This window comes from Strix uralensis, chromosome 9 (assembly GCF_047716275.1).
Source record: "Strix uralensis isolate ZFMK-TIS-50842 chromosome 9, bStrUra1, whole genome shotgun sequence".
Classification (NCBI taxonomy): Eukaryota; Metazoa; Chordata; class Aves; order Strigiformes; family Strigidae; genus Strix; species Strix uralensis.
In genome coordinates this window covers 20148589-20171228 of record NC_133980.1, presented here as the reverse complement: position 1 = coordinate 20171228, position 22640 = coordinate 20148589, and the positions used below count along the sequence as shown (strand labels likewise).

General features: G+C 40.2%; 1 protein-coding gene across 5 annotated transcripts in view; it reads left to right on the top strand.

Annotated features, from left to right (window-relative positions):
- The window catches only part of NYAP2 (neuronal tyrosine-phosphorylated phosphoinositide-3-kinase adaptor 2), a 144825-nt gene extending 122691 nt beyond the window's left edge, over positions 1-22134 (top strand). For 4 of the 5 annotated variants that reach the window (XM_074877685.1, XM_074877681.1, XM_074877684.1 and 1 more), the window contains one exon: positions 18057-22134. In XM_074877685.1, the coding sequence (XP_074733786.1) occupies positions 18057-18284 (228 nt within the window). In that variant the 3' untranslated portion in view covers positions 18285-22134. The remainder of the gene's footprint in view (positions 1-18056) is intronic. The other variant, XM_074877682.1, reaches the window with a different exon arrangement.
- The last annotated feature ends 506 nt before the right edge of the window (positions 22135-22640 follow it).

Below are 22640 nucleotides of genomic sequence, written 5' to 3'. Positions count from 1 at the left end.
GTGAAAAATGGGGGCTGTGAGCGGCCCGTACCGGGCGCCGCCCCGCGCTGGTGGGTCACAGCGCTGCCGGGAGGCGGCCGGGCCCCGCCCCGTCCCAGGCCCCGCCCACGGCGCGGCCCCGCCCACGGCGCGGCCCCGCTCACGGCGCGGCCCCGCTCACGGCGCGGCCCATGGCGCCCCCTGGCGGCCGCCTGCGGGTGTCCGGGCGGCGCGGCGGGGCGGAACGGAATGAAACGGGGGGTTTCCCCGGCAGCGGGGGCGCTGCCCTTCTGCCGGTGACAAAGCCCTGCGCACCTGAGGCAAAGGTACAGCCTGCTCAGGTCCTAGAGGGTCTTCACCCGAATTTTCTAGGCCATCAGTTATTGATTTCAAGCGGAGTGGTTGCGATGGTTGGGTGTTTCCCGCCCTCAGGCTTTTCCTTTCCCTGATGGCTGGAATCGTAAGCGTTGCATCAGACAATCGCCAGAACCTTGTGCCGAAATCGCTGTCAGCCCTGTCCCTCGCCGGTGCCTGCATGCCCGCAGGAGGGCTCGGCGCTCCCGCGGCCGCCACCTCGGCACCGCACCGCGGCGTGGGGCTTGCACCAGCCGCACCTCTTAACCCCCGGGTCTTCCACACAGCGCCTTAGGTAACGTTTTGCTTAAGACTCGATATTTCGGTGCTAACCAAAATGCAACTAAACACGCACGTTTTATCGTGAAAAAAATTTCTAGCATTAAAACTGATGCAAGACCTTATTTTCAGGGCAATTATTATTTAATTTTGTACTCTAGCCGAAAAATCCCAAACAGATATTCTAATTGTTTCATTTTAAAACAAAAAAGTGATGGAAGGGAAATACAACAAAGAAAAAGCTGAATATACATTTAGCTGCTCTCCACAGGCATTCTTAGAACAATACCCTATATTTCAAGTGCAGTATAAGCCTATTGTAAGAAATTTACAGAACATTAGAGAAATAATTTAGAGCTGAACTTTGACAAGTACTGAGTACTCTTCAGCAATGCAGATAAGTATTTGTCTCATGCCTAATTTCATAACTCATGGGGAGTCTCACCCTGCTCCAAAGTGTGTCAACTAAATACCACAAGCCCGGCTCTTAATATCTCCAGCCTTACTTGTGCATACAAAGCATATTGTAGTCCTTGTGTGCCTTGTAAGCATTGTGTTTTCCCTGTAATTAATGAATACAAGAAGGGTGAATTGTTACTGTTACGGCTATAATTATTTTTGAAGGCACCTAGACAAAGTACTTCCCCAATGAATTGACATTATCATGCTTTAGTTGGCAAATGTGCATTGAAAGCGTATGGCTCTATGCTATTCTGTGAGCATAAACAAAGCATCTGTGCTCTTCTGTTATTCTCAGTTTAAAGTTGCCATTTTCCCCAGCAATAGTGTACAAGAGTTCAAAGCAGTCAGTAAACACCCTGCAGTTGTTGGGCGTTGTAGCAGGTCTGAGTTCCTGACTGCTGCATTTAATGAATTCTGCTGCTAAAAAATGAGCACCTACAAATCAAGATCCGCTGTTCTGTGTCTGACCACAGCAGTCTTTCTTTAACTTCCATCACATGAAAGAAATACAGCCATTGCAGGTAGATGGAGAACTCTGTAGACTGAAGTACTCTTTCATCCAATTTGGATACTAGGGAAATGGTAACACCAAAAAGTGTGCTGGTAAGAGAATTTGTATCTGCTACATAGCATAAACCCCTGTCATCGCTCAGTACTGTAAATCTTTGCTAGATGCACTCCTTGATGAATCACAATCTGAAACTAGGATCAAACTCTAGTGATTCTGCTTTTGTAGTTTCAGTAATGCAGAAGGATTTGCAGTGAAAGAACCAACTTCTGCCATACTTGCTTTCTCTGGGCCAAAGGGAAAAAAAGATCCCCCTGGGCTGCTGGTTAAAGATCTCAGGGGAGATGCAGTCCTGAATTCCTGTTCAAAAGGGATATCTACCTACTGTGCTAATTGCCACTCTGGTATGACTTTCTCTGTCCCTCTTTTTTCCTTTAATTTTCAAAAGTTTTGAAAGTCTATTGTGTATTTTGGATGTAGAATAGCAAAACATATGAAACAATTCATGGGATGGTGGCAATCTTTTCTTCTCCCTGAGTGCAAATGCCAAGTGTTCCCCTTCAGCCAGTGCAATGCCTCTGAGATCTCTGCCTCTGTGCTCCTGGAGCCAAGATTATGGTTGTTCCTTTTTGATACTTGATCTTTTTCTTCATTCAAATGTATGTCCACAGTGTGGAAACAGCCCCATCCCTCTTGCTCTGTAATCAGAGTCCCATGGGGTTTTGGTCTGGACTTTCTATACACTATTTATTGCTTTGGATGGTAGCTTCTATTTTTGCCTGTGAAGTTATTCCCTTAAAGGGACTTAATTACTCCTTATGTTTAACCATCACCTTTAGTAAGGCTTGGGATAGTCGCTGGATCCAAAACCTGCTTAATGTTGGCCACTAGGATCTACCACAATAACATTTGCAGTGGTGTCTAAGAGTCATAGTCATAAATAAGGTCCTTGTTTGGTAGACAATGTGTGTAGAACAAAGACTGTCCTTATCCCAAGGATTTGTAAGCTCAATGTAATAGATGAGAAAGTAGGCAGTTGCAGATGGGAGTAGACTGGGAAGTATGTGACTGTCAGGAATTGCCTAAGCTTCAATTTATGTGAAATTAGAAAATGCAAAGACTATTTGAGGTGCAATCTACTGTATCTTTGACAGTGATTTTAATTAGTTTTATATGCCACCAATACAATTAAATGCATTTGAATGTCTAAAACCAGAAAAGCAGGTAAATTTTGCTAGGAACATTTTACAAATGATGTCTCTCTCTCAAATGTCCCTCTCATAGAGAAGTCCTGCTCCTCCAGTGGAGAAATCTTTAGTGTCTGTGTAGGTGAAAACAAATGAATGCAGACATAGACTGAGTCTTGTCAATGCTGGTTTTGCAAATAGCTGGGAGGAGGAAACTTCTCTAGGTCCCACCTGGGAGGACGGACAGGGATGGAAGAACCCATGGTAGGGTACAGAGAGAAATCCCTGGCACAGGCACTTCACTGATGGGACATAGGCCAACTTTTACCTAAGATGACGTATGGATTTGGCCAGCATGTGGCCTGAGTTTATTTGAAAATCTGAATCTTCCAGAGCCATAGAATTTTGCCGCCTTGTTCAGGGTGAATGTTCACAAGATCTTGTCAGGGATGAGTTATCCCACTGCCTGCCACCACCTACAAAGAAGTGCGGGGGCATGAGCTGTGCCCTGCAGTGTCACACAGTCTTCTAGGGAATTTGCACTGCTAAAAATCTGTGAGAATTTGGGTTTCCAAGTACGCTTTTGTGCCTTTCCGAAGTGCAGCAGAGCCCCGTGCCCACAAGAGGGAGCGTTTGGATTACTTTACACAGTTCTTTTTTTTTTTTTTTTTTTTTTTTCCCCTGCAGGGACGAGTATCTTGCACACACGAAGGCAAAATTCTGCTGTCCTCAGTCCAGCTAAATATGCTGTCAACATTTTGGATGAGAGTAACAACAAGAATGTTAATGCTTTAGGGAAGGCTCCACATTGCATTGTGTTGAGTTTTAGCTTGAATCTGGTCTTACATAATCAGTGCATGGGTCCAGAGCAGTGCAAATTGTTTCTAAATATACAAACTGCAAATAAAGAATGCTTATTAAAAAAGAAAGAAAGAAAAGAAAATTCAAACCTTGAAATGGAGGAATTGCCACATCCATCATCCCTCACCTCCAAGGCACGCCTGACTGACTGGCATTAGAAGCAAGTGTGTCAAAGCTGTCTTCTGTTGGCAGACAGCCCTGCTGTTGCTGTCCCAACATCTTTTCTTCAGCATTCAGCTGGGCTGGTCATGCAGCAGAAGCAGGTCACTGCATTGCTGGGCCCTGCTTTGCCAGGACTCTCTGATCTCAGAGCCTGGGAGAGTGCGTGCTCGGTGGCCCTCACACCGCCAAACGGCGCGGGGGAAGCTAGGCAGAGGTGGATCTGAGCACACACTGCTGTGGCGGTAGGTCCCAAGGCCCAAGCGTGGCTCTGGTGGCTCTCCTTCTCTGTACTGCTCAGTAGCGTGGGATTTAGGCACAGAGAGGACATGTTGGGGAGAAGCAGTGATGGGTGAAAGCAGGTCAGCTGTAGCAGTAGTGCCACAGAAACAGGGTATCAGAGGTGGGAACAGAGTGACCAGGCTCTGAGCACCAGACCTAGAGTCTGTCTCCATACCTTTCCTCACCCTCAAGTGCTGGCTTGGCTGCCGCTATTTCAGCTGTGATGGAAGAGAGTGGGAGGAAGAATATTCTATTCCCTTACTCTGATCTCTTCTTGTTCTTGCATGGGCTTTGTAAGCTTGCCAGCAGAGTACAGAAAGAGGCTTGTTCCCTCACAGAAGTTGTTGAAACTTTTCAAACACAGCAGTATTCTGACAAAGAATGAAATACAGCATTTATGAGGGTTTTCACTTCCTGCTCAAGACTCTTTTACTGGTTTTACCTAGTTGTTTCTCAGATTGGGAGTTACAATTTCTTTAAAAGGCATAGGACAGGCATGGGAAGATCTCATCTGTGTGGCCTGTGGTTTCAGGGGGTTGTTATGTTTTTGATAGAGTTGGTATGGTGTGTTTCAGTAGTTAGAAAAATAGTCTTATCTCAACAGAGAAATTTATGGGGACAGATGCTACAGCTGATGCAGCACAATGTAGGTGGTTGTTCCCTGGAAGGTGATATACCCTCCTGCCCCTGGAAGTTGGTGAGAAATTGGTGAGGACTGTGCCTCTGGGACCTGAGGGCTCAGACAGCCAAGCATGGCCTTTGCACCCAGACCTTTCTTTTGAGAGTCAGACTTGTACACAGGGATGTAGAATGTAATATGACATACATAGAAACTAATAACTAATATTTCCAATAAAAGATTTATGCAGGTCAGTGAGGTGGGGAGATACACGCCTTGAAAGTCTTACAGTGTCATTGAACAGATGTTTCTAAGCTGTAACTCTTGCAGCTTATAAGACACTGAATCAGTGAGATCACTCCTGTCCTGCCTACAACAAGAAAATAAATATTATTTGGAAGTTTTTCATCTCATTTTCAGCTGCTTTTGCAGAATTGTACATGGTTCTACTAAAAATAAGTAACAACTTACAGTAATACCAAACAAATATATAACATAATTTAAGTGAAAACATTTCAGTCTGAACATCAGTAAGTTGCCTATGAAGGAATTTAATTTGGTAGCATTCCTTCCTCTTCAGGGAGTCTCTCTTTAAGGCGTTTCTCATAAATTTACTTATTATCTTCCAAAACTTGTAAATTCACTTCAAAACTTGTTCTGAGACTTTTGTGTGCAAACAATTAGTTTAGTCACATTAAGAAGGATGCAGTACCAGAACAATAACAATTGCTAAGTTTATTTCAAATGGTCTTGCAACCACTATTGAAGACATTGTGCCTTGGTTAAAAAAATATTTTAAAAAACCCCAGAAGCATGCAATTTCCTTTTTTCCCCCCCTTTTCTGTGTGTATTTATGTTTAACTCAGGGCAAGAATTTTATAATATTCTTAAAGGAAAAAATAGAAATAAAAATGGCATGAATTCATGAAAGCATGGGTTTATATATATGCATTCTCTGTAAATGAACCAAACATTCTGTATTCTAGGTAGAACAACCTTATTTGTCTGCTCATATGCATTTCAGTTGCCGCCATGCACTCCCACTTGTCTTACCTTCTTTGTATATGAACTGAATGTATTGTACCATGTTTCTGTTCGAACTGTGTGTGCCTGATGCATAAAACACAACACAGAGCAGCAAGGTTTTCCCCACCGTCTGCATTAAGTCACAAATCACCCAAGCTCTGTTCTCATGGTTGTCACCCTTTCACCAGAATCTTTCGGTGTTTGTATAGCCTTATACAGTATATTGCACTTACTGTACCTGTATAGTATCTTGTCTGTATACTGTATGCACATAAATATGTATATTCACTCATGTATGTATGTATAGTATGTTTATTTATCTCTGTATATGTATGTGTGTTTGTTCATAGTCTTTCACTAGAAATGCGTGGCTATTCATATACATTATGTGTGTGCCAATTATAAAGAAGTATGAATGCCAGCACCCACTTTTGATAACCTACTTTTATTCTCATTTTGTCATGTTAAACAATGAAAATAAAAATGTCATGTATTTTAAATGAGAACTTTAAAAGATTATTATTTTTACTAATTTTAAGGTTTCCACTTGTTCAGAAAAACTATTTGAACAGATCCAAAGTTGCAAAGATATCTGTGTTTCTCTTGACAGTTTTCTCTGGTTGAAAAATATTTGGTAACAGCCCATACTGTGTAGTTTTGGTTCTCAGTATCTTATGCTGGTCAAGTACTCCTAGGTTTAGAAATGTCCTTAACCATCTGGACTCCTGTGCTGCAAATCCCAACTCTATTCACATGAGGGACTTGCAATAAATCTAGGGGGTGACCCCTGTCTATAACATCTTGCACATATAAATGCTGGATATAGAAGGGCCTTAGGCTGGAAAGAAAAGTTTCCAGTGCAGGTGAGCCTTGGAAATGGGTAAAAATACCATACTTTATGAATCAATTTTATGAGAGCATTACAGACAGTATTTGTCAGACCTCTTAGTCTTTGCAGCCCACAGTAACATATAATTGCCAATTGATTAGGCATTTATTAAACCAGCTAACAATCACTTATTAGCCCTTTGTAAAATTATTCTTAATCACCACACAGCTGTATGTAGGCTCAGTTATCTGGCCTTGAGGCAGCAAAGCACTGGCTTATCTTAAATAGCAAAATATCCCTGTAACTCAAGGGGATGACTGATACATATTTTCCTGTTGAGCATGTTTTTAAGTTATACACTGAATTGGAGCTTCAGTGATAATCACATGTGTTTCTCTGTGAGACCTAGGAGTCATAAATTTGCTTCCTTTACAGTTAATTTTGTCATTGTATTAGCTTGTCCAGCTGGACCCATCTCAGTGCATAGTAAGTTACTGCAGCAGAGTGGCAGCAGCTACTTAGAAAAATCTCAGAAGACAGATCTTTATGCAGGAAGTCCTAAGGAACTTGTAGGATGACAGAGCCACTGCTAGGAAGAGCCTTCACCCCAAGTAAAATTTTGTAATAGAAAATCCTTTTCATTTTTTAATTTAAAGTTATAGGGTTAAATTCCAACCTCACTCACGTCAACAGCAAATTCCCATTGCACTCGTAAGCTATAACTGGATGTCCAAGGAATCCTTTTCCTCAACAAAAAATAGGCTGGGGAACGGACACATTCCACTAATGGAGCTCAGTGTTTATGGGCCAGTGGCCTCTACAAGTCAGTGGTAATTAGTGGACTCGGGTTTGGTTGGCCCATCTCTTTTTTTAGAGTCTGTAAAAACCCGTTTACTATCTGGGGTTTATAATCACAATTGTATAATTCACAATAGAAGAGAATAAAAATGAGAAAAGCCAACAGCAATATGCATTTTTAAAATTAATATTGGTCAGATCATGGCTCTTGCTTGATTTCTGCACCAAACTTTAAAACACAATCAGAGAAAACCACATTTTTGCTGGTTGACAATTTCTTTGCTTATGTTACAGCTGATACGTGTGTATAGGTTAACATGAAGCTGAATGTTTTGTTTGCCATGCACTGTTGTTAGCCATTCCTTTTAAGAGGGATATTTAAATTTCCTCTGTGTTCTGGAGATCTGAACTCAAATTCAACCTATGCTGCTGTTGTAGGCTAGGTCTGGTTTGCCTGGTCACTCCATGCGTGGAAGCCTGCGAGCAAAGCCCTGGTTCAGCAGACCGGTGCTCGTGGTGTAGTGTGTTGTCTCCTCAGTGAGTTAGTGCTGACTCAGTGTCACACGCTGTATCAGCCAGTGCCATCTTTTTGGAGACTGCTTTAAACAGGAAAATAGAAACAAAGTACAGGGAACTGCTGCACCCGATGAATCCCATTTTCTAAAGCATGAGGATGCCAGTCTTCATTTCTTGCAGGTATCTCAGCTATTTTGTGTGTCAGGAAATCATGTCTATATTAGATTTGGGTACTATATTGCTTAGCAAATTCTGATACAAATGAAATTTCATGAAGTTGCTGTGAGGGTAGAGCAGATGTGGTATCTCATACTACAGAATATTATTTTAATAATTTTATATTTTTTTAATTTTAAAATTATTCTTGTGGCCATTTTCTTAAAAATGCTAGATAAATATAAAGACTCCGGGGCTTTGCTGGCCAACTGGTGTGGTGATGTTCTTCAGCTATCACAGCAATAAAAGTTAGTTAAATGTTGAGTTCTCATACTGACTTCAACAGGAAGAGTGCTGAAGCTTATGTACATGTTTTTAGCTTGGAAAAACTGAGGTCCAATAAAGTGGGGAAACTAATGGAATTTGTGGTTTCCCCACACGTTACATTTTTGTAACTTTAGGATTGGCCTCAATCTGGAGGAGGATCTGGAGGAGGAAAGGATTTTGCCCACCAGTAGCTCTCACTGCTCTATGCCACCTCTTAATGCAAAGAGGAACGTCCTGTTCATCTCTATGAGATTTACAGTCTGGCAGTTTTTCAAAACTACCATGGTTTAGAGTAAGAAACACTAATTACAGCCCATTGCGTGATCAGTGCAACCCACTTACTCCACATGGCATCAGTTGCATGGTGGAGGGGACGACTCTTCCTTTGTACATCCAGCCCAGCACTGGCAGTCGAGGTGCCAGGAGGAGCTGTGCTTCAGTACTTACGAAGCTGCTCAAGCTCCTTCATATGCTGCCAATATCTCTTTTTCAGTTGGAGTATAGTGGGCTTCAGATCCTCTATATTCCCAACTCAGTCATAGGCAGGGCCAGCTGTAATGCTCATTGAGGTCTCTGGCTCAAATTATCCTGCTGTTTTAAGGCTGGTTCATGAGCAGTTCAGGCACACATGCAACGGAGCAGCAACCTCCAGTGAGAGGAAGAGATGGGGAGACAGGGTTAGTAACCTCTCAAGGAAATCTAGGACATCAGACTGTTAACCTGCAGGTGCTGTACTGCAAAATGCAGTTAACATGAGATCTCAGTATCACTGAACTCTAGCAAAGTATTCTGTCCTCTGTCCCTCCTGTGATTGACCTAATACAATATTGAATTTTCCTTTCTATTTTACAGTGAACGACAGGATGTATCATAGTGGGTTGCTTGAGTTCTGCATTTATTGCTTAACAAAGGCATAGACTAAGCTTTGATTTTTAATGAGTGATCTCAATAGGAATGCACTTTGTGATGATCCACTGCATAAATGAGATGCATGAGACAGCTTTACACAATATCCCTGAGTTACTTTACAGGCTCTTATTTTATACATACTAGCATTTACAGGATGTGTTAACTAACAGTAGATCAAGAAGTACATTTCAGACAGTTGTTCAGGGTTAAAAAGAAAAAAAAAAGCTTAGATGAGAAGAATACATGTTTCCAAATAAGATAATAATGCAAGGTCAGGAAGATCTATAGCTAGACTGATTGCCAGTATAAAAATGGAAAGCAGGATGGTGAATTTATCATTTAAAGTTTGCTTTATTGATAGCCTCAGCAATAATCCAAGGGTTACCGGAAAACTTGAGGCATAGGAGTATGCGCAGGGCTGGTTCTGTATAAAGTAACTGTGACATTTAGTAATTGGAAGCAATGAATCATGAAACTGGAGGTCTGGAATCAGAGGTGCTGAAGGTTTACTAACCATTTGCTAATTTAATTTTAGGATAAGTATTAACTGCTCATAATCTTGAATCTTCTGGGGTTCCTGGAGTTCCAAAGATTCTTGTCATTTGTTTTTAAGTGGTGAATTAGTCAGGCTGTAGAACGCAAGACAATATAATAAGTCCTTTAGTGAGTCCTGTGTTTGAAAAAAGGTGTCCAGAGTTTTCTTATGATACTGCATCATACAATTACATTAAGTGGTAGAACAGTTTTTACAGGGACTCTAGTTTTCATTTTTTCTGTAGTAGTATCATTTGTAAGAAAACATATTTCCAGAAGTTTAGAAATTTAGAATAATGTAAATCAAAACATTAAGCACAGCAATTCAAATGTTACAATAGTCCTAAAATGTGGGGGCTTTCATACAGTTTCATAAGTTGAAATAGCAGTTGTCAGTGAATTCATACAGGGGCAGGTTACAAAGTGCTCCTTCTCGCCCAACTATTTTGTCAAAATTAAGACTAGTGTGCTGGGGGAATTCTTTCCCAAGTGCTTAGAGGGAAAATAGTGATGTTACTTGTGTCCCTTAAAAAGAAGAATTTGTGAAAGGCCGGAAAGGGTAGTTTGTGTAGCGCTTAGCACCGCGTGTGTGCTTGTGCTTGTGCTGCGAGTACGTGAATGCACGGGATTATTCTAATGTGGTTGCTGGCATCATAGGACACCTTCTAGAAAACACTTCAGACACTTCTAGAGAAGAATTTGCAGTTACATTGTCCAGGGTCCCTGGGGAGTGTTACCATGCACTACAAATTGCATGGAGTGTCTGCTTTCACAGCTCACCTTGCACATCCTGTGTATTCCTGAACATGCTGTTACTTTAATCACCTTTGTGTTGATAATCAACTGTTGTTTTGAATTTAACAGTAACAGGATAACAGGTTAGCAGTGCAGAGCTATATGAATGACTACCTATCCTGAGCCAAATTACACTGTCTTTCATGACAATATCATTCCAGAGTACCTCTGTCAGAGCGAAAGAACTGGCTGCAGGTTTAGCCTGTAGCTCTACTCTCACTGACTTTTGCAGTCATTGGAAGTAACAACCTTCAACTGCAGTGAAATGGTTATAGCTAACAGTTAGCAAAAGAAATCTTGTCCAACATAATATTCCAAGAGCTCTTCTGAAGGCTTTTTTAATCATTTGAGGGTTTTTTACTATTTGTTTGAACAAACTATAGTCAAATTGTTAGACCCATGGAGTCAGCCAGTACATTCCTGTTGGCTTCAAGTGGGTGAGGATCTCACTGCTCAGATTTTTCTGAAACCTGGTTCGGGCTGAACTCCTGCCTCAGACAACTCCCCTTTTGCGAACATGTGCTAAGAGGACCTCCACGTCAAGCTAAGAGTATCAGATAGCAGTTTGTGAAGTAACTGCTGCTACTCAACATAGCCCTCCACCACTTGCACCCATGGCACACGACTGCCTTCTAGGAGTGGGATTTCACACCCTCCCGAGTGGAAATACCTTACCCAGCCAGATGGCTGGGCCTCACCTGCACCAGAGAAAGTGCCGTCAAGAGTTTTGGTGGGAAAGAGAGTTTGGAAACTCCTGTCTGAGAACAGGCAAGAGGGAGGGAGTACCTTTTCCTCCTGGAGGATGGTAAGTGGCTTTCAGAAAGCCTTTCTTCAGTTACTGTAGCCTGCCGAAATAAACCAGCATGCTTGGCTCTGCTGAATGATGTGTAGCACTGCACACAGATTGCACTGTTAGAGATTGCTTTGTTTACAGATCCAGGAGATATTTCTAATAATCTCCTCCAAATGTTGCTGATATTTTTTATTTCATTATAATTTTTGTTGGTTTAAGATCCCTTTGCTATAGCCTCTCATCAGTTCTTGGGCTTTCATTTTATCTGTGATATGCAGTTGTCACAAAGAAAAGGGTATGTGTACACGATCACATACGTGTGATGTGGTTTTCCTCATCCTTCCTGTAAATGAAGAGTCAGCCCCTCTGCCCATCCAGCAGGACAGGGAGACACTCACAAGGGCCAGAAGAGAACAGCATCTTCCTCAGCTCCATAACCTTTGCAATTTCAGCACAGTAAGTGGGAAGCTATTATACTAGGGAAAAATTATGGAAGTACCACTGAATGATGGGGCGATCTTATTGCCCAGAGCTTCTGATTTCACCTCAAACAAACCAGCAGCATTAAAAATAGGCAAAGCAAGAACTTGCCAGCCAAGATGTCATGAGGAGAAACAACTGAATGGGATATGGTTTTATCTAAAGCCCTCAGGTAAACTATAGTGAAAAATATTTTTTTAGATCATTAGAAGTTCATACAGCACAAAAAAAACCCCCACACTTATATAAGTGTCCAGAGCATGAAATATCAGGTGGTCAATTTGCATGTTAGAAAAGCTTCCTCAAAAATGAATGAAAACTGGCAGCATTTTCTAACTTTGTGTAATAGAGCTGCCTACAATATTTCAAATATTTCTTCTCCCCTATGGCATTTTTAGCAGCACATTTTTTCACAGGCACTCATGTGAAAAATCATAGTGCACCTTTCAGTGTTAGGTTTCCTGAAATGCCTCTCAGCTCTGGGAATTAGCATGACTTTATCCTGTGGCCTGACTTCGGAGGAGCAGAATCGCTCCCAGCACTTGCCCAGGCGCAGGCAGGAGTGCAGGGCGCCTGCCTGCCCAGTGTACGGGGCTCATGATTAAAGTTACATGGGGCTCGATTTGAGACAAGATGTGAGTGGGACTTATGTAGCACATATGTCTTTTTACTGAGAGAGCATTATCTATCTGTTTATGTAGCTATTTATGTCACACATGAGCAAGTAAAATTTATCACACCTAAGAAAGAGAGTCCCAGGCCTGGTGCTGGGGATTTTTCACTCTATATTTTAAGTCCTGCTCCCAGATTTTTCTTTTCACACCCCTCATGTTTTCCATTTGGAAAGACTATGCTACATGGTATCATTTGGTTTGTATATAACTTATAGGTACTGCCATATTTTTTTCAGTAGCATACATGTGTTCAGTAACTTACAGAGACGTGCTTGTGCACTGTACTGATGCACTTCGCCTGGTGCTCCTTAGGGTGAAAGTCCAGTTCCTGAAGGGCCAGAAAGTCTTGCCTCATATTGTGAACAGTCACCAACAAAAAGATACAAGATGTTTGCTACACAGCTAGCAAGTGTGCAAAGTTGTATCCATCGGTAGCTGCTTGATTGTATTATTGGAGAATTTTTTCTTCTATTTTTTTCCATCTGTAACTATTATTCTCTTTGCCAAACCAAGCTATCCTGCTTAGTTAAAACCAGGGAAATAACTATGTTCATTTACATTTCTTTTTCTTGATTTAAACACCCATATTTTGAGCACTTTTGTGAATCTGCTGGTGCTGGCTGCCACAGCAGAGCTGCGCCAGCATCATTCTGCAGGCAGCGGTGGGGGTGCCTGGGGCCAGGGCAGAGCCCATGCCAGGGCAATAGAAAACAGAAATAGTCTGCTGTGACACCAGGGAGTTCCTGGCAGCATGAGTCATTGTCTGTTCCCCAAAGCCTGCTTTGAGTTTTCCCTGGGATTATGAGATTTTCTCAGTAAATTCTGATGTGGCAGAGAGCTACGGCATGTACTGACCTCTGGCTCCAGGTCCTGTCCTCTAAAAGTGATTGAACTGTAGATGTTCTGGCCATCAAACCTCTGCTCCAAGACAGTTCTGTGATCTAGCTCAGGGCTATCTAATTTAAGCACTACATATATTTGTAAACCATTGTGACTGATACTTATCTTTCTGGAATAATTAAAAATTTCATTCCTGTGAGGTAAGAAGAAATGAAGACAGGCCCACTGCTAGTGGAGGCACCTACACACAAAAATATACTGGTTGCATTTTGCAGAAAAGGGAACTAGTTTGGTTCTCAGATCTTTGTAAAGCATTAAAACACTCACCAGAAGTGATCTTTTTTTACTTAGAAAGGTTTTCTTAGACAAAACATTTTGTATTGTTTTGAGGATGTGTAAAGTTGTTGTTTTTTCCTTAGCTGAAAGATGGTTTTATAATATTACTTCTTGTTCCATGGCACTGCCAATATAAAAGCTGAGGTTATGTAACAGATCTTAATAAAATTCACTTCCAATGTTTTGGGAACAAAAATATCAGAAAAAATAAGGGCAGATAGATGGTAAAAGTAAGGTGGCAATGTAGACTGGTTTCTCCTAAGGCCTTCAAGAAAGCTGGTGATTAAAACTATATAGAAGAATTCAGTTTTGTTCAGTGGAAGAAGTTTCTTACTTTTTGTTGTTGATGTTCAAGTCTGGAACAAGCATTTGCTTTAAAGAAGATTTTTGAAAAAAACTAGAGAATAATGAATAATCAAAGGTTTAGTGTGTTTCCCAAGAACTCGTGAGACATCCTCATTTGCACTTGCGCTCAGTCACATCCAGGTGAGAGCATTTATGCCACCACTCTACATTCCTGTATGGTTCCTACATACCAGGTTATCATGCAGCTTTTACAGTCTGCTTAGGAGCAAGGATTTGAGCCTACCTCCAACAACTCCTAGGTAAATGTTCAAACTTCCAGGCCTTTTGTGTCTTCCTTCACTCTCTTGCTCTGTCTGATTTTGAAAAAAAATTGTGTCTTAGACCCCGGATAATTTAATGAGTAAAAATTCCATCAAAACAAGAATTGATGTACAATCAGCAGATTTCATAATTCAAGGGAGATTATGGTGACATAGTACTTGATACACATCCTGGAGTCTCCAGGAGATCCCTTCATACAGTCCTAACATTAGCTGCTGGCTCACTCTTCCCTTTTCAGTAAGAACAGTCTTTGGGCCAAGACTGCTTGGTCAAAACCAACTTTGCTTCTCCTGCGCTGTGTCTCATTGGCTGTTACCTCCAGTGCTTATGTGTTTTGTGCCTGTCTGCCTACACCCACATCTGCAGCCAAGCTCTGACATGCTGCAGGATATGTACTGTTCCTCATGTGCTATGGGATCTTTCAGGAACAGGAGAGCTGTATGGCTGTATAATGTTATGAATGCTCTTCTTTTTTCCATAACTTAAGTTGTAACATTCTTTTTGTGCCTCTTACACTGAAAAAATCCCTTGTTATGCTATATCAGGGGTATTAACAACCTGGTGCATGACCAGAGGAGCAGGCTGAAGCCAGAAAGGAGGGACGATATGAAAAAAATTAGTACTGGAACTAAGCGTGAGCGCTGTCAGTTCAATCACAGGAAGGATTAGGCCTAAGTCCGCAGTGCTAAACACATTAGCTTTAAGCACCTCAGTAGCCCTACTGCTATGATTAAACAGCTGGGTTGAGTGCTGGCTTGTGCTGGCTTGTGAGATTTAGCACCTGTAGTTTGTCTAGGACACACTGAAAGTTTAGTTAATGCTCTTTGGGATTTTGTATTAGCAACATGGTTGTTGACATACCTGTAATTCATTGATCTACAAACTGGTTATTTCCTCTTATCTCTGTCTTGCAACTTCAAGAGACATGCACCCTTGTTCAGTACATTTTTATTTTGTTGCACATTAACACTAGAACTGGGCAAAACTATCAGATAAAACCCTTCAACATTTGTTCTCACTTCTAAGCTTTTTTTCCCAAGTCTTTCAACATCATATGTGTTCACTTAGTCTATTTTAGCAAATGACTTTGCACATATCAGTTCTGCACGTTCATGCTGCACATACCATTACCTGAATGCAGTTACAGGAGAGGAATGTACCATGTGGACAGTATATCTGAGAAGATGCTGGTGTAAAGGACTTAGCCATCAAACAAAAATAACATTAAAAAAATCACAAGTAGTCTTGAAAATCTGTGTCTGGGAAAGCAGAAAAACTCAAATTCTTCATAATAAATGATTCACTAACTGCAACACAATATGGTGGCCAGTATAAAAAAGGATTTTGGAGCTGCCTACACTCGGGTTTATTTTAGGGGCTGTTTTGCAGGGGGTGGCAGAGTGTCTGTGTAACTGATACATTCTGCAACACCATTTCTATCTTTGGGAAGTTGCAACTGGTACTTTAGAGCTTAGCATGTCAAAATCCTGCTTCAGTCCTCTTGAAACCCGTGAAGGAGATCAGCTACCAGAAGAGACTGTGTTGGAAACGGCACTGTGTGTAGTACTGTGGCAAGAGTGGGGGTGACGTGGATGTAACACCCTCACAGTGACTGTCGTACGTGCTGCGGATGGTGCTTGTGGTGCCTGGTGACTGGAGCACAAGCATACCATAAGGATTTGGTATCAGCATGTGCTCCATTTACTTACATGATGGGTTATAAAAGAGAAGGTATTTCCCGATGCCTAGAAGAGGAAATCTGCACTCAAGCACCGTTCTTGTCAAATCCAGCCCAGAAGCTGGTGTGCAGCTATGTGTTGTGAATATTTTGTGTAATGAATTGTGTGCAGACTGTGCCCCTGTCCTGCCCCACATAGGAGGACCCAGCCAAAATGAAGACTACTGCGTAAGTACTAACCCGTCACTGATGAGTAGAGTGGCAGGAAATCTGACTCAGGTAGAGCCTCGTCCAAAGACCTGTGAAGTCGAGCCGGGGGGCGGGAAGGAGTATCTCCAGTTCAGTCGGTGAGTTTTGGACCTGAAATGAAAAATAAGTATTCAATTAGGAAGAGCAGGTGCAGCAGGCTTCCAGAAGATTTTTAGCTCAGTCATTCAGGAGGACACATTGCAGATATGTTACCTGCGTCATTCTAAATTCATAAGAATATTCAAGAAAAAAATTCATCTTGTGGTTTAAACTTGTTCTACTCAAAGTGCTATCTAATGTATAAGGTAAGCGTGGTTTTGTTTCAGTATAAAGTAAGGTAATTCTATCTGAAATTCTTTTATCTTGTGTCACTCCTTAACTTTTTTTACAAAGATATTTGAAAAAATATGTACATTTCTGTATTCTCTTTATTTTTCTGTTTGAGTACATAGTTTATTATTACTTTCTCTGGTAGGCTTGCTCACATTTATTCCTTTTGCTTTGTTTTCTGCTATGAATCTGAACATTTTCTCTATCTATTTATCAATAAATTCTAAATATGCTTCAAGCTGACCACAAAAACTACCGAGATAAATGAAAGTTTCTATACTGGCTTGTAAGAAGACCAGTCCCCAGTTCTAGGAACCTGGTGTATGCCCACACTTGGCACTCTAAGATTTGTGAACGAAAGGCATATGCATTATTAAATGTACTGAAATAGTCTTAATAAACATAGATATCCTTCATGAACCATAAAACACTGCCAAAGTATTCTACATGTGCATTTTCATGACAAGATCAGAGATGTACTTGGACAGCCCCTGCAAATGTATGGCGTGCGTTTACTCACACACAAATCCTTAATATATGACCAGTGTGGAAAATAAATGTTGGGAGACTCAAGACATCACTTCAAATTTGCAAAGTAAGTGTTGAGAGGAAGTTTTCTGAATTGCAGGTATACAGTGTGTCATCCAAATACAATGAGCCCTTCCAGGATATTTTAGTATTAGCGATTTTGGTTCCAATCAAAAGCCTTTGAAGACACACACATTTTCAATCATGTGAGCACCCTACTGAACTCAAATGAAGCCACATTCTCAGGCTTCAGAGGGGCTGTGGCATGTACTTACAACTAAACATATGCTAACCTCATTTTTTGGATCAGGATCGTGTTTTCAAATATCCTACATTCATGAAAACATGGAGTTTCTAAACTCTTAGTGCCTTCCAGTTAATGAAATATCGTCACAGAATAAGATAGGTTAATCCATATAATTTGCATGGAGTTCATTAAATCATTTAAAAAAAATTAAACACAGAGTTATATTTAGCTTGATACTCAGATGTGTTAACAACATGCTTTTAATGAGACAGATTGCATTTGGAAAGCAATATAAAACATGGGTTTCAGTGTATAGAATTTTTTATTTCCACAACTTAAGGACGTTGTTAAGATCCATGTGCCTTTTTAAGATCTATTCCATCATTTAAAATCCAACCAGTGCTAGTTTGACAAAAACATTTATCTTTATTAGCTTTCAGTGCTCTGGAGACATTGAAAAGGAGACAGTTTGTTACCATTTTTTTTCTTAAAGTAGTAGTTAGAAGTAAAGACTGACTGTTTCTGTTGTTGGCATAGAGATTTTTTTGCTTATCAAACAAATTAGAGTGTTTCAAATAAGAGTAATGTTAATCTTGCGAAGAAACAACATATTCAGTCTATGACCAAATAGTTATTTGTACATTTTTTTTCTTCTTTTCTTTTTCCTTCTTTTCTTTCTTTCCCCCTGCCATAGGTGACATGTATGCAGTGGTTGCAAGGGGACCATACAATGCTTGATATGATTGAGAAAAAGCGTTGCCTCTGCAAAGAAATAAAAGCTCGACAGAAATCAGAAAAAGGACTCTGCAAACAGGACAGCATGCCTATTTTGCCGAGTTGGAAGAAGAATACCGGGACCAAGAAATACAGCCCTCCTCCTTATTCCAAACAACAAACTGTTTTCTGGGACACTGCAATTTGACAGGCGTGTGGAGGATGCCCTCTCCACTGTGTTGCACCATGCACAGGTAGCCTGCTTTCTTAATAAGGCAAAGGCTCTAACATAAGACTTACCTGCAGGTGGTGAACTTCCTAGGAGAAAACCACACTGATACAGTGCTCACCTGTCAATCAAGAGAGAGATTTAAGTTTGCGACTGGATTAACGCATACATATTTATCCAGGATTTTTTTGGATCCAGAAGATATCAAAATGTAAATATTCCACCAATATATTGAAAACACCCAAACTGATACACTGTTTAAATATATATATAAAAATTCAAAAATTTATGAAGAATTTTACTATATAATGTTACTGTTATACTGTTTTATTACCTATTTTCTATGTGGCATTCTAATGTTTCCCCACACCGCCGTGACCATTTTATTTCTCTTACCTGCCTAGATTTGGCCTCTGTACGAAAGCATGTGGTTGTACGTTTTGTTGAACGGGACAACGTACAAAACAACTCGGTGCTAGGGCTGTAGAAGTTACCGAGAGTTGTACTCATTAGATGTCCTTAGCTTTGGGGGGGCAGGGGGGCTGGACAAAGGAGAGAGTTCTGGTGGAAAACAGCAAAACTGCAAGTAGTGCACAGAAAAGTGCTTAATGTGGATGCCCAAGTTGCATTTAAAGTATGAATTGTTCTGCATCAGTTTTCCCATAAAGTTAATCAGATACATTGCCCTTGGCTTTCTACAAATCAGTTACTAAAATTATTTGGCCAAGAAACTAAATTTTCTGCAGAAAAGTCTGCAATAGAAACTCTTCTTTCATTATATTCAGCTGACTAGCAGAGACCATGGTTCACTGTGACTAAGCATTGTACAGCCCGTGATGGAGAGACCCGGTCACTTAGCAGGTTAAGGCAGTGGCACTGCAGCCGCGGTTCCTGTCCACATTTGTCTTTGGTCCAGAAATTAAAGGCGACAAAATCTGTTTACATGTTTATTATTTTTAAATCCAGCAACACATCCTTACTTTACTCTGTGTTAGATTTCCTTGTGTTATTTAGAAAGGTTGGAATTCAGACCCCTTGAAAGCCAGTAGGGAAATCCCTCTTGATTTCATGCAGTTTTGAAGCAGAGGCCCACGTAACACGTTCTCCCGGGTATGCTGTTTCTTCTTCCCGGCTGCTTCTGTAATTGGCTTGCAATCCTGTATTATATTACACCCATTTTAACAGAATATTATGTCATGACCAAAGAATTATGACCTCCTGGTTTTAACAGGAGAAAGAGATGGCTTATACTGATTATGAGGGTGAAATCCATGCGGTGAAATATCTTCCAAAAGGATCTGTTGAGAACGAGGGAAACTTGTACTGCTGTGGAGTAGGGAAAAAAAGATCTATGGCATATATTTTGTATATTTAAATTTCTATCTACGTGTCTGAAGTTTCGTAACACAAAAGTCCCTCTTTAAAACAATCATTTTAATATTATATTCACCGAGAGGAAAAGGTGTGTTGTTTGAAACTTCTTGTTATATTGGCTTTTCTTTGAAATCATATTGACAGCATTGCCACAGCTGTAATTGCTGATCAAAAAAACCAAAAATAACAAATTTTAGAAGGTTTTTGTAATCTATATTGCTAAAGTTTGAGTTTGAGTAATGCTTTATCAGTAGTAGTTTCTTTTCAGCCTCTGAAATAAAGTTTTAAAATATTTTATAACTAATTAACTAATGTATATTTTGATGTCCAAACTGAGATTTCTGTAAAAGATAAAGTGTGTGTTTATATGTGTGTATGTATATTAGCATTACTGTATATGTATATATGCATATGTGTACACACATATATATGTATATATGCATGTATCTCTATATACTTACTCATAGATGTGTGCATACGTATATACCCACATACATTAAATATTGATATGTGTTATGAATATACAGTGGCTGGAATGAGTACGCAATTGAAATGCAGATTTAAAGAGCCCCTCACAGCCGAAATGACAGAAGACATGAAAAAACCCAGAGGCTGTGAAGGAATCTTTGAGTACATGTTACATCCAAAAGACACCAACTGTATATTCTGCTTATTCTCTTTTTTTTAAAGAAAGAAAATGGCAGAAGAAAAACTCCAGGGATCTCGCAAAGTTCCAGAATCTGCTGGAAAGAAGACGACTTGTTGGTTGTGAGAAATCTGTTGAGATAACAGGTTCATTATTCAGAAGATGTTTATGCTTTGTCTTCCTTGTTATGTGACAAGAGAAGAAGTTTTCATAACCATGTGTGAAATACTTAGCTCAACCCTTTCCCCCAACTGCACCAAGTCTCTGGTGACAAAATGAAAACCGACATTCAGTCAGTCTTGATACTCCTGCTCTGCACTGGTCTCTTCCTGGAGCAATTACTTTAAAAACCCTACTACCGAAGCATCGATTTTGCAGTCCAGACCTGTGGGTACACACGGGCGCTGCAGTGCCAGACCCTTTGGGGGAAGGCAAACATTAATGTAAACAGTTACGTGTTTAATAGTGTTTGTTCATATTGTGTCCTTTTCATATCGATACATAATAGGAATAATGATCAGGGAATTGAAGCATTCTTGTCCTAAGCAGACTTGCTTGTACACTTAGCCCACCGTAAAACCACTCCTTGTTTTCCTTTTATTGCTCAACACTGTTTATGTTGTCCTTCCTAAGTAACTGCCCATGTGCTTCCAGACCTCCATTGTATCCCATGGAAACAATGGCTTTTTGTTTTAAAGTGCGACAGTACATGAAAAAGTAAAATATAACTTAGCACTTACCTTCAAAGCACTTTAGAAATGTGAACTAAACCTCACACTTGCAAGAATCATTTCACAGAGGAGGGAAGTGAGGCTCAGGTGGAGTAGTTTCCAAAGGTCATGGGCAGGGCCAGAGCAAGACATATGCCACTGTCCTGTCCTGTGACTGCTGGCCCACCCCATCGCTCGAGTAAAAGGCGCATGGTACTGCCTGCCGAGAGCGTGCCATCAAAACGCTGTTAAACATTTTCTACATACCTATTGTCTCAGCAGTTTCTGTGTCACAGGGTGAATGGCAGTGCTTAGTTACACACGGTCATTAAAGCTGTAGTCTGTATAAATATGCAATCTGTATATACATACAGATCACATATATACACACACTTACGAAGACTGTATATATGAAATTGTTTGGTATGCACTTATTTTGCTTTAAACTCCTAAAGTTAAACATTATAGTGTAGCAATTTGTGTAAAGTGCACTGTGATTTCAAGAAAGCACAGTCAAGTCACAGGTCTTGTTATTCTTGCACTAAAAATGTGTTTACGTATATTAGCCAATGTATGTCTACTTTATTGCTCCTTTTGACAAATTAAAGCAAATGGTATAAAATGGTATGGGGTTTTTTGGTTTGGGTTGTTTATTTTTAAGTGGACAATGGCACTATGTTTTTAAATGACAGGGTTTTTAAATAAAATTAAATCATTCTGTGTTCATTCCAATGTAATACATTTACCAATATCTTGAAATTGAATGTCATGTTGCTTTTTTTCATATTTCATTAGAAATTGTCAGGTATGTGCCTGAGATTGTGTAGGAGTAAGGAGTAGCTAGAGGCTAACTGTAATCATATATTATTAGCCGTTTCTATATACACAGTATAAATACATATTAATTTTCTTTTCATTTTTGTACTTGATTTTTTTAGGTAAGATGTAATTAAATGTACTTTGATACTTTTGAAGTAATAAGATGTTGTTTGAAGATCAATTCTGCTTTCTTTAGTGCATTGACAATATTTTACAATAATTTAGTGCTTATTTATTTGTGCTCCAGTGTAATTATAATAAAAAGCAATAGTTTAAAATATTTGGCTATTCATTTTCATTTGATGGTTTCAGCTTAGAGGTGGGTTATTCACTAAGGATTAGCCAGAGATTCCTGGGAAGAAAACTCAAGTCATAGATGTATATATATAACATTCCCTAGGCACATTTTTAATCACATCATTTGTTGGAGGAAATTAATGAATTGCTTTAATAGGTTAATATTTGCAAGTCATGCCTGGTTGCATCTAATGCCATCAGTGCCATCCTCAACTAAATCCTTAGGATAAGAGTTCTCCGAAGAGCAGACAGAAATTTTTCTATAAGCACCTTTCACAGTTTGGGATGGAAGATGCTCACTTCAAAAACACCCCTTCAAAGATCTCCATTTGCAGAATATCCATGAAGGGGAGAGGGACCCATCATGCTCTCCATAAAGCTCTAAAAACATCTACTTAAAAGTCAGTATAATCTTTGGTGTTTCCAGACAGAAGCTTTACTCCCATCAGGATGTAAACCCCAGTCCTTACAGAGGAATTCCAGAGTGGG